At 39.8% G+C, this 13,403-nt stretch overlaps 1 protein-coding gene across 3 annotated transcripts in view; it reads left to right on the forward strand.

Annotated features, from left to right (window-relative positions):
* The window catches only part of nphp4 (nephronophthisis 4), a 184,374-nt gene that overhangs the window by 58,271 nt on the left and 112,700 nt on the right, over positions 1-13,403 (forward strand). For 2 of the 3 annotated variants that reach the window (XM_085394895.1, XM_085394896.1), the window contains exon 7: positions 8,683-8,867. The exons of the other annotated variant lie outside the window; for it this stretch is intronic. In XM_085394895.1, coding sequence (XP_085251021.1) covers positions 8,683-8,867 — 185 coding nt within the window. The remainder of the gene's footprint in view (positions 1-8,682; positions 8,868-13,403) is intronic. 3 annotated transcript variants of the gene reach the window in all.

Below are 13,403 nucleotides of genomic sequence, written 5' to 3' on the forward strand. Positions count from 1 at the left end.
TCAGTGTAAGATAAAGTGGATGATTGGGAATGAGGAGGACTATTATTAATTGTATTGTCAAGATAAGTAAGAAAAGATGTAATTAGTGTTTGAGTGATAGTCATTAAAAATATTTTCCCAGTTATATATTTCAGCTGGCCTCTGCTTTGGCACCTCAGTCACATGAAAATGAAGGCATTTGCCTCTAAGTGAGACGATGATTATATTTAATGGTTTTATTATTAAAGTTCAGCCCAGGAAAGTGCCAGGAAAAAGACTTTCTGAAACCACATTCTTGTTCACTCATTACTAGTTGCACGATTAACATTAACTTCATATTAATAGAAAATAGAGGTGTTGGAGACGTTGGTTTTGGCAATGCTGCTGATGATAACAAGCTGAGTGAATGGCATTGTGGCATTATTTTTTTTAAGCTAAAAGTACACTGCACACTAGGCTGCTCATATGTACTGTTGTTTGGATTTTTGAGCATTTGCATAAATATCAATGTACGAGTGAGAAACCTGATCAAAATATGTAAATACAGCATAGAAGAAGTAACTTTCAGCTGCACTCTTATTCACAAGAGGTCACTACAGCAGGTAGCTCCAATAGGGAATGTTATTGCCCCCAGCCTTAAAGTGTTAGTAAACTATACCAGAGTTGCTTGTCAAATGGATGAACAGTGTCTGAAACTTCCTCCACTCATTACTGGCATCATAATTTGTGTAACTTTCTACACTGAACATTCACACCCACATCCTACAGTTACTGGCCAGGTGTGTGGAGCTGAGAAAGTGCCATCTGCTTCTCTCCAGGTTTCATTTTCGCTCTTTACATAGCTCTTTCTGACACTTTCACTGTCATAACTAATGATGGCTTCCAAAGACTGTCACAGAATGTGTGCTGTTAGCTTCAAATGATTATTACTGTGCACCTCTGTAATGACAGCCGGTTTTGAGTGATATAACACGGTTGGATAATAAGTAATGTGAACTTGAATACTTTTACCTTTAGGTTTGTTTGGTAGTAGATTTTCCGACTCATGTCAGGAATGTCTATTAGGCTTCATCTTAATATAGTTTGCATAACTGACTTGTATTGATGTGGTTTTCAGTCAGTTTAAAGTTTAATGCACTATGTTGCTGAAAGTAATCACTTTGCTTTGCTATATGCTTTCACACGTATTTCACACAAACTTGAGTGACATCCCATTGTTAATCCATGAAGTTTGACATGATGTTGGGCTATGATGGCTTCAGTTATTCTAGGAAGGCTTTCCACAAGGTTAAGGGTGGTTAATGGGATTTTTTGACCATTCTTTCAGAAGCACATTTGTGAGGTCAGACACTGATGTTGAACGCAAAAGTCGCAGTCTCTGCGCTAATTCATCATAAAGGTGTTACATCAGGTTGAGGTCAGGACTCTGTGCAGGCCAGTCAACTTCTTCCACACCACACTCGCTCTCTGTCTTTATGGACCTTGCTTTCTGCACTTTTGTACAGTCATGTTATAAAAGAAAGGGGCCATCCCCAAACTGTTACCACAAAGTTGGAAGGATAAAATTATCCATTATGTCTTGGTATGCTGAAACATTCAGCATTTCTTACACTGGAACTTAAGGGCCGAGCCCGACTTTTAAAAAACAACCTCACGTCATAATCCCCACTCCACCAAACTTTGCAATTGGCACAATACAGGGTGGGCCATTTATATGGATACACCGTAATAAAATGGGAATGGTTGGTGATATTGAAGTCCGGTTTGTGGCACATTAGTGTATGTGAGGGGGCAAACTCCTCAAGATGGGTGGTGACCATGGTGGCCATTTAGAAGTCGGCCATCTTGGATACAACTTTTGTTTTTTCAATAGGAAGAGGGCCATGTGACATATCAAACTTATTGGTAATGTCACAAGAAAAACACTGGTCTGCTTGGTTTCAGCACCATTACAGTCACATGAAAATGAAGGCATTTGCCTCTAAGTGAGACGATGATTACCGTAAATGTCGGGCTATAAGCCGCTACTTTTTGCACAAGCTTTGAACCCTGCGGCTTTTAGTCAGGTGCGGCTTTTCTATGGATTGTCCGTGATTTTTGTCATATCGTAAGACGATTTGTTTTGTGTGTTCCGCTGTTGTACGGCACTACGTTGCCTGGCGGAAGGATCGGGGTTCAAGAGTGGTATGTTAGTCACATGTCCGTCCGCCAGGCAACGTAGTGCCGTACGAAGTAGCGCGAAAAACAAACTTCAAAGTAGCGCTACGCGTTCAGCGGGAGGCGTGGATGATGAGCGGCGATAAACTTGCAAGTTATGCCCAAAAAGCAAGTTATGCCCAACTCCACCGGTGGATTCTGACAGCGTGGAAAAGTGTGAAAACATCCACGATCACCAACGGATTTTGAAGGGCTGGACTGCTGCATGATGGAGAGGAGGACACCGCCACGGCCCTTCTGAGGGTGTTCGACTCTGACACTGACAATGAGGATTTCTTTGGTTTTGAAAGTGACAACGAAGGAGAGAAGAAGAGTGGATGACGAAGCCATCCTGAGCCTGTTTGTATCCGACACTGGAGAAGAGGACTTTGGTGGTTTTAGTGCGCAGGAAGAAGAGAAAGATGGTGAATGACTGACTTTTCTTCTTGTTAAAGCTGTGTCACTGCACCTGAGCCTAAAAGGTAGTCCGAATCTATTTTTCTGGTGTGCTGTAGGCTACTGTTATGTACTACATGTGCAAATATGTACCCATAACTTGTTTTTCAAAATATTAATAAAAGTGATGTCTCCAAACAGCCATCTCTTTCCTGACAATTCCCTTTGTGCATATTCTCTTACATATGATAAGTCAACATTGAAACACCTGCGGCTTTTGGTCAGGTGCGGCTAATGTATGTACAAAACAGGATTTTCCCCTGATTTTAGCTTGTGCGGCTAATATTTAGGTGCGCTTTGTAGTCCGGGAAATACGGTATATTTAATGGTTTTATTATTAAAGTTCAGCCCAGGAAAGTGCCAGGAAAAAGACCATTTCACACCATTGTTTTTCTTGTGGCATCACCAATAATTCTGATGTGTCACATGGCCCTCTTCCTATTGAAAAAACAAAAGTTGTATCCAAGATGGCCGACTTCTAAATGGCCACCATGGTCACCACCCATCTTGAGGAGTTTGCCTCCTCACATATACTAATGTCCCACAAACAGGACTTTAATATTACCAACCATTCCCATGTTATTACGGTGTATCCATATAAATGGCCCACCCTGTACATTCAGACAAGTACCCTTTCCTTGGCAACTGCCAAACCCAGACTCATCCATCAGCAAGGCGGAGAAGCGTGACTCGTCACTCCAGAAAACACATCTCAACTACTCTAGAATCCAGTGACGGCGTGCTTTTACACTACTGGTGGCACAAAAGGCTTGGATGCAGCTTGGATTGCACTTACATGCAGCTGCTTGGCCATGAAAACCCATTCCACAAAACTTTCTGTGTGCTGTTCTTGAGCTAATGTGGAGCCACATGAAATTTGAAGATCTGTAGTGACTGACTCTGCAGAAAGTTGGCAAAATCTGCGCATTATGCACCTCGGCATTCAGTGACTCAGTTTTGTGATTTTACATAGCCATTTCATGGCTGAGTTGCTGTTATTCCCAATCACTTCCACTTTGTTATAACACCACTAACAGTTGACTGTTGACCGGACTTCATGCACATGTGGCATCCTATTGCGGTACCACCCTGGAATTCCACAAATGTTTTTGGAAGCAATCAGCATGCCTAGGTGCTTGATTTGATACACCTGTGATTGTGGAAATGAGTGGAACACCTGAATTCAGTAATTTAGATGGGTGAGTGATAACTTTTGACCATAAAAGTCAAAAGCTTGCGTTTTTTATAGAAGCCATTGGAAAAAGAAGCTATGCAGGACCCCAGCCCTCAAATACTATAACCTCTGTCTTTGTTCAAAGGGTTTTTTTTGTCTTTTGACTTGGATGTTACCCAGTATTGCTATACTGGCAGCAGTCAAGAGGGTTCAGGACAACTGTCACGACCTTTAACAAAGTTTCTATCCCATTATTACTGGGATCAGACCCATTTTCTATATTGGGTTTCATATGTCTTAGTGTTAGCCACCGAGGAGAGCTTGCTCCTGCCTTTTAAGCACAAAGAAATAACCTTCAGAAACTAATTTAGGCTTCTCTGAAAATCTACGCTCATTTCCCTTAAAATTGAACAATAAAGCAGCTGCTTCCTGCTTTCCATTTCTTTTTTGACTGCTATTATTTCTAAATTTGTTCTAAAGGACTTTCTTTTTCAGCACCTCCATTTTATTCAAATTACAATGTCTCCAACTAAATCAGTTTTGCTTACTAATATTTCATCCTCACCCCTGTGTCTCCTTTGCCTCACCCTGGAGTTGGGCCGTTAAATTGAATCTAAGAAAATCTTTGTTGTTAATATGTGACAATGTTAATGCTGTTTCCAGGTGTTAATACTCATAATCTTCCACTTCTTCACTTCAGAGGCTTTTTTTTTCCATTTTATTTTGGATTCAGATACAGATGAGAGAGGGAAATAATGATAAAAAAAAAAAACACTCTGGAAAATAAGAAAGGCAAAAATGTGTCAAGTACACACTCATGCGGACTACAAACCCTTGTCAGCCATTATTGTTCACTACAGTGCATAGAAATATATGGTCTTTGTTTTCTGACTTGGTTTTCTTTCCAAGATAAGATGTGTTTTCCACCAGAGTTATCTTTGACTTTCTGCTGAGGGCTTTATCCCCAACCCAGATTTCAAGGCAATATGATTATTTTTCCTCAAGACTGCAGACACATTAGAAATGCGAGTTTTGCAGTTTAAAAAATATTTCTGTTGAGCCCTAAAGGCTTTATTGGTATCAAGTCACTTTTGGCTTACTCTTGATGGACTTCTGACTAACAGCCATGAGACCAACCATCACAGATAATAGTGGTGCACTGGCACTAGTGCATTTTCAACCCTTTGTGTTTTTCCAATGCAAAATGGATGGATAAGCAGAATGCTTAGTTTCCACTTACAACTCCCACATTAGGGCGACTTGTCTAATTAGAAGACAACAAAAATACAACTACAACCATTCCCTTACAACACACTGCTTTTGTTTGTGCTGTTAACAAAGCTCTAAAACAAACTGCATCCAAAAGCATGCAAATTAGTCTTGTTCTGCCTCCCCCCTTTCTCTTTATGCAACAAACACAAAACAGCATTTAGGCATGTTATCAGAAATGAATTCCACTTTTTTTAAACACAGATGTCGAGTGTACATTATGACAGCTGAAGGGACCGTGCTGATTGGTTACAGTGCACTTTTCTGGTTCAGCAATGTAAAAGCAAGCTCTGGGGAGGGGGAATATCAAATATGACACTAAAGTAGGAGACAACAAGCTTATATATGTGTGTGAAAAAGAGAAAGAAACACCCACATAGCACCGGTGTGCTCATCACTCAGAAAAGTCCCTCTTCTGTGACTCTGGAAATGGAGTATAATTTAACTTGGGGGCCATTTCATTGTTCCCTTTAAGCTTCTTAGCTTTAAAATATTCATATTTCAGACGAGGGAGGAAGAAATCTGTGACGGCAGCAGACGGAGGCAAGAGGGAGAAGAAAGAGGATAGCGAGCAAGATAGGTAGGGAGAGAGAGAGAGAGAGAGAGAGAGAGAGAGAGAGAGAGAAACTGATGGTGTGAGGAAAAAGAACAATGAAATGAAAGAGAAACTTGGAGGAGGGGTGTGAGGAGATGGATAGGGAGAACAGAAAGCAGCACTTTAACTGATGTTCTCTTATAAACAACTTTCTCTCTGTCTGTCTTTTATTTTCTCTCTGAAACACTTCATGGTAGACCTGTCCAACAAAAGACAAAGCCATTTCGCTGTCATCTTCCCCGCCACTGGTTTCCGTGAAGAAAAGAGGCGAGAGCAGACAGACTGTGTAGGAAAAGACAATCATAATTATAATCTGGATGTCACAGAAAGCAATTATTTACAGATATCCTGTCACACTTGTGCTGACAACTGCCAGGAAAGCCAAATGCATGATTTTGTTAGATAGGGTAATGTAAAGACAATTCGGTGTTTATAGTAGAAAATTGTAATGGTAAGCTGTACTGAGACAGAAGGATACTTCTGTTCCCAAGACGATATAACCACACAGTAACTTTAGCTATACTATATACAATAAATACAGTAGAAGTCAAAATGAATGGTTGAAATTTTGACTATGACTGTGCAGTTTACCCATATGGGAGAAAGACCCTTGCGCAATACCAATGCCAAGTGGCTGGTGGATTTCAGCCTACAGCAGCTTCCCAGAACAAGAATCAGTCAACATCACGATGCACACATCCAACCATTGGTCTCAGACACGAAGAGCTGGATAAAATCAAAATCTGGCCCAATCCACTCAAACTTTCTGAATAAGGTAACAAAATACTTCTATTGATCAATCTGTAACATACTTCTTTGCAACCCAGATGCTCCTTGCAAGCAACATAGCGTCTGTGCTGAGTAGACACACAAATCTACAAACAAGCATGGGTCAAAACAGCATTTTAAACAACATCAAAAGGTCAAAGAACAAGATACAGATTGGCTGGACTGACTACAACAAAGCTTCTTGTCCCAGATCCATAGATGCAAGAGTCTACCATAGATAGGATCCACGTTTCAGGTTTTCAAGAGAAGTCGGAGCCGCTCACCTAATATTAGGGTTTAGGATGCACATGCATGTGGCTGAAATACCATACAGGAACATATGTGCCAAAAATGGCTTAAAAGTCCCCAAGACTCAAAAGTGTTTGAAAATGGCTGAGCTAACTTCTTGTGGGACTTCAGGTTCGAAAGTAATAAGCAGGTGCAGTGCTGGCTTAGCAACCATACACAGCTTGACAATAAGAATAAGAGAGAAATTATGATAGATGTAGCAGTTCCAGGTGACAGCAACATAAGAGTGAGACCAGGCAATACTAGGAGGTGAAGGATGAACTGGAACAGATGTGAATGGTGAATTCTAAACCAACAGGTTTAAACCCAGAGCTCTCTTGTCGTGAGGTGATAGTTCTAGCCATTGCTGCACTGTGCTTTCCAAAAAACAAACAAAGAGAAACACTTCAGGACAAGGTAACTAGTGTTTATTTAATCAGGACTTCTTTGTTAGAAATGAGGCAAATGTAGTTTACTGTGTTTTTTTTTTTTTTCTTTCACTTGCACCACTGTATACAGCAATTTAGTCTTCCATAATTTTGTTTGGTAATTATTAATTGTTTTGCTTGTCACTGTGCATGCATGGTGCACGAGATTGACTTCCATGTGATGTTGACTCCTCTGTGTGAGTACATCTTAGTCTTGGCACTCAAAAACAGCAAACAGTAATTGATTAGAGCCTTAGCCTAAGTGATCCAGCTGGAGGACAGTTATGCAAGAGCTGAGTCGGTTGAAAACAGACTATACGTGCAGTGTTGCCTTAGTGAGGCACCAAATCTTAAAATAATACAAAAGAAATCTTATTAAAACGTACTGTAGACGCTAGGTCCACAAGCTGATTATTCATCATGAAAACTCGGCACATTAATTCATTTTTACCTGCATCTTATGTGCTTTTTAGTTGCCCGTATATGTGTAACAGCAAGGCTTTCTCTCATCACAAAATAGAGCACTTGTAATAAGCGGATAGTGTTTTGTTTGTTTCTTTTGTTAGAGGATAGTGAGAAATAAAGGAGTCACTTGAGGTTATCAAAAGAGCTTTAATCTTCCATCCCCATCACCAAAAGAAAAATATGGTATAGAGCTGTGCACATATTGGATAATGTAAGTGAGCGAATGAGCAACGATAACAAGAGGAGCGTGGATAGTAAACATGAAGACAGAGACAGAGATGGAGTCAGCAGGCGCAGAGATGTAACACGAGGAGAAGAACAGCAGCGAGCGGTGATGTATGTGGGCCGTACAGTTATCCAAGCGGGCTGGGCTGTTACTCCTGCTCCTGTTTCTGCTGTTGCTGTTTTAAAAGAAAAAAGCCAAAGCTGAATTGATATGCTAATTTGATTGAGAAGGTGTGGGTGGATATGGAGAAGGCTTTAAGCAGCGAGGGGGACAGAAAGAGAAAATGACAACGAAAAGAGAAGGGAAAAAAGGGAGAGTGGGAGTAGCAGATGTGATGGAGAGAGAGAGAAAAGATTGAACTGGAAAGAAAAAATGGGAAAGAGTGGGAGGAGAGGCAGGTTCAGCGTCGCGTTGCACTTCGGGGTAACAGAGTTTACAGTCAGTCACTGAACAGCTGTCAGTCAGCTGCGCATTAACTGCAGCTGATACAGGGTGGCAAAGCCATTTCTGCCAGCACTTGTTTGTTAAACAAAAGGAAACTACATAACTGAAAAAATAAGAATAGTACACACTATTATTTGAATGATGTCTTTCACATATTTTTGTTAATGATAAAATACTTAATTACAATACTAATAGAGCTAGCAAATTATTTGTTAATAGGATAAGTAAACAAGGCTGCTGATGGAAACTTTCATGTTATAAATCAATTTCAACTAAGAAACAAAGTCCCTAACACTGTTACAAAGACATAAAATATAATGTAAAAAATAAAATACTAATATTTATTGATTATAAGTGTAATATATGTTTACTTTTTTTCTTCACCGATTCTTAGCTACAACCAGGATCAGATGGTGCAATAAGGACAGTTGTCATTCAGGAAAGGAGGCTTCATGTTGGAGTCCACAATGGCTGGTGCTTCCTTGAGAAGCCACAAGTGGTAGTACTGGAGGCCTTTCCCTCAGGAGTCAGAGGACGAGCAGGCAGCCCTTCCAAACAGAGCGCTCTGAGTAAGGACAGGTGAGCAGGAGGAACTCTTTATGTCTACAGTAAAGCTTTAATTCTACACCATAAAAGAGCAGAGATGAGCAAAAACCTTTCCAGGAGTGATAATGTTTATGGTATTTCCTCAGCCTCTCCAGATGCCTTTCCTTTTGCTGATGGGCAAGTGATTCGAAGTTTATCTTGCCATGTCAGCACAAGCTGTATTTTTGAAAAAGCTTGGCTGGTATGAATATTATTTGTCTGTATTACTGGTTCAGAGATGCCTAGAAAAAGTTCAATATGCAGACTTTCTTCCTTCCTGGTGTTTCATAAGATATGCAGTATATATAATGTATTTGGTGTGTGTTAATGTTATTATACAATACAATACATGCATTATATAATGCATGTATTATATAAATAAAATTACGCTGTATTGAATTGAATGCACTGATTAGCACGGCAACATCACAAGGCCTCGATGCCCAATGGAAGATGACAGTGGTGGCTGATTGCAGGATCTTCTGTAGCAAAGAAAAAACCCTTCAGAACAGCCAGCCAAGAGAAGAATCAACACACATTAAGAGGTCGGTGTGCAAATGAGGACAGATTTATTAGCCCCTCTATTAAAATTTAATTTTTTAAAAAGTGTTTCCAAAGTGCTGTTAAACAGAGCAAGGAATTTTTAACCCAGCCTTTCTAAATAACCTTGTTTGAATTTGGATGCTTAGATTCTTTTACTTTGCACACAGAAATAAAATAGATGGTCTTCCAGATCTTGGTCTTAAACTAATCCCACAGATTTTCTGTGGTATTCAAATCAGGCTTTGTGCAGGCCAGTCAGTAACATTCACTTTGATTTTCTGGGGGTAGTTCTTCACCAGGAGCAACGCATGTTCTGAGTTGTGCAGGAAGAAAAAGTGACTGCCAAACCCAGTTTTGCTGTTGACTGCATGAGGTATCTTCCACCTTGATGAGATCTGAAATTCCAGACTGAAGCATCCCCACAGCATAATACCCCCACCACTGTGTTTCAATGTGGGGGTGGCGTTCTTTGGGTTGTACGCCTCTCACGCATTTCTTGAAACATAAGCAGCACCTCTGTGGCCAAAGTGCTCTAGGTTAGTCTCGTCTCACCAAAGGGTGTACCTCCAGTATGCATAATCGTTCTGAGGTTGGCGTGCTAAAGTCTGGCTTGAAGGTGTCTCTTCTGCAGAAGTTTTTCTTGGTCTACAACCTCACAGTCCATTCCTGTGCAGGGTTCTAGTGATCGTCTTCTTTGAGAGGACAATCTCAACTTGGGAAAGTCATTCACGCATCTCTGCAGTTGTTCTGGGGTCTGTAGAAACATCTCTGACTAGTTTTCTTTCCAGAGTCTTTGAAATCTTTCCCTTTCTATCTGCCAGGCTTGTTCTGAGCTGTGTGGCTCTCTTTGAATTTCTTGATGTTAGTTCTCACTCCAGTTCTTGACACTTTGTGAACATCAGCAATTCTTTTCCTTAAGTCTAAAGTGATTTCTTTAGTTTTTGAAATGATGCTTGTGACGGCTCAAACCCTCACTGAAGTTTTTATACTGTGTTTAAATTGGAATATAACCCTCAGTTTTAACTTGATTTTACAAGTTCCGAGTATTGCATAGTTGGTGGTATGACTCAATAAAAAAGAATACTTTTTCAGGGAACTAAGAATATTTACCCTGGTAGTTTTTGTTTTTTCTGTAGTGAAAATCCCTATCTGTGTTAAAAAGCATTTGAGAGGTTTTTGACAAAAAATTTAAATTTCAAGGGGGGAATTATCCTTATCTGTATATAATCCAAGAGTTAAATACAGTAAACAGAAGAAAAGAAGGGAAAATAAAGACTGTCCTATCCAGAGCTGTATTTTCTGCTAAGATTCACTCAAATGCATCAGTGTTCACTGCAAGACACTTCGTTTTACAGATGGACAACTCAAAACATCCGAATGGCTGTAATTCCACAGTTGTTAATCCATTACTTTGTGAAATCTTTGCTGAAAGTCAGCACTTCAGCTGCATTTTGATCTTGGTTTTCCAAATGTATTGCAGTGCCAAACTGAGCCACAAATGATGAAAATTATATCCTTTCCAAAAATATCTGTACCGAACTGTAATGTCACACTCCTGCTTGCCTGCTTGCTGGATAAACAAGAACTTTTAACACTGTGAAAAAAAGAAGTGCACATTAAATCAACACAATAGTCATAATGTGGAATGGTCATGTCTCGATGTACATTATGTTTAAAACTTTCTGTGTGGCTTTGTAAAATATTTGCTGACCTTGCCCATAAAAAATTCTCTTTTTCATAAGGGCTCCCATTTGCTAACCCAAGCTTAGACCCATAATTTACACACCGTACCAAAGCATACAAGATTCATACCTCATAAAACAGTCATGAAGTACATTCAAATGTACTACATTCGGTGTTAAAGTGGTTAAGCCAGTGTAAGGTCACTAGCACCTGGTTTAAATCATGAAAATAAAACAGGAGAGAGAGAACTCCCAAGTGAATTTCACCACTACAATACAGATAAATTGCAATCAAAATCATATTATCCAGACAGATGGATTTATTTATGTATCTACAATAGGAGTGTCAAACATAACACCCAGAGACAAAAACTGGCCTGGTAAAGAATCCAAATCAGCTCACTGGACAATTCTGTAGATTTCTGTAAATTAACGAAAACTTTTTGAACTACCAGAACTTTTTCTCCAGTTTTAGTTTTACTGGCCTGTATGTGGCCCACGATGTAAAATGAATCCTTGATCTACAATGCCCAGTCCTTAGAACCGCTATTCACAATTGGTGAAATTGAATAAAAACAAAAAAATAAATTAATAATAAAGATATTTTGTGTTTTTTTTAAACAAATGAATGTAATTAATTAATTAATTAAAAAATATGAATAATTTTTGAGGTAGTTTACAATAGGTACACCAACTATAACAAGACCCCTCAGCAACTTGTTAGCTAAGTACTGTAATTTCATTTGTGTGTAACAAAGATATTGTCTCTGGAGTGAGGAATAGTTTGAGATTTGACTGTTCTGGCAGCTGTGGCAAAAATACTAACAACTGAATCTCAGTCATACAACAAAATAAAAATAATGAAACTGAGTATGGTGACGTATTACTTATTTTGATTTTGTAAAGTTTATGTCGTATGTGGAGTTTTATTTTTATGCTCTAGCTTTGTCCCTTCTGTAAAGGGAGTGAAGAAATATGTTTGTGTCAACAATACTTTCTGGAAATAACCCATTCTGTCGGTGGACAGTGATGGCAGAAGCTACTGCTTACACTTTCACAACGGTTTTCCACACCTCTCTGTCAGCGTGTGCACTTTCATTGAAGATGAGCTTGTCGGGATGATTAGGAGAAATATTTTTCTACGGTTTCATGAAATAATGATAAACAGGACTTTTGAGCTAAGGATCAAATAAGTCTGTCAAATGTGAGAAGGAAATTAAAGCAAATATGCCAAAATATGCTGTAAAGCTCAGCCAATAACACGCATACACACACACATAAAAGAAGTGAATGATGTTCCCCTTCTCACTGGGCATTTCAATAAAAAATGTGTTTGCTACTTCACATTCAAGAGTAGCTGATGTTGATGATGATGTGGATGATTATACAGTGGGGCAAAAAAGTATTTAGTCAGCCACCGATTGTGCAAGTTCCCCCACTTAAAATGATGACAGAGGTCAGTAATTTGCACCAGAGGTACAATTCAACTGTGAGAGACAGAATGTGAAAAAAAAATCCATGAATTCACATGGTAGGATTTGTAAAGAATTTATTCGTAAATCAGGGTGGAAAATAAGTATTTGGTCACCTCAAACAAGGAAAATCTCTGGCTCTCACAGACCTGTAACGTCTTCTGTAAGAAGCTTTTCTGTCCCCCACTCGTTACCTGTATGAATGGCACCTGTTTGAACTCATCATCTGTATAAAAGACACCTGTCCACAGCCTCAAACAGTCAGACTCCAAACTCCGCCATGACCAAGACCAAAGAGCTTTCGAAGGACACCAGGAAAAGTATTGTAGACCTGCACCAGACTGGGAAGAGTGAATCTACAATAGGCAAGCAGCTTGGTGTGAAAAAATCAACTGTGGGAGCAATCATCAGAAAATGGAAGACATACAAGACCACTGATAATCTCCCTCGATCTGGGGCTCCACGCAAGATCTCATCCCGTGGGGTCAAAATGATCATGAGAACGGTGAGCAAAGATCCCAGAACCACACGGGGGGACCTGGTGAAAGACCTGCAGAGAGCTGGGACCAAAGTAACAAAGGTCACCATCAGTAACACACTACAACGGCAGGGAATCAAATCCCGCAGTGCCAGACGTGTTCCGCTGCTGAAGCCAGTGCATGTCCAGGCCCGTCTGAAGTTTGCCAGAGAGCACATGGATGATACAGCAGAGGATTGGGAGAATGTCATGTGGTCAGATGAAACCAAAGTAGAACTTTTTGGTATAAACTCAACTCGTCGTGTTTGGAGGAAGAAGAATACTGAGTTGCATCCCAAGAACACCATACCTACTG

The sequence above is a fragment of the Rhamphochromis longiceps genome, linkage group LG20 (assembly GCF_057381845.1).
Source record: "Rhamphochromis longiceps isolate RC_006_pf linkage group LG20, R_longiceps_female_GT1.1, whole genome shotgun sequence".
Classification (NCBI taxonomy): Eukaryota; Metazoa; Chordata; class Actinopteri; order Cichliformes; family Cichlidae; genus Rhamphochromis; species Rhamphochromis longiceps.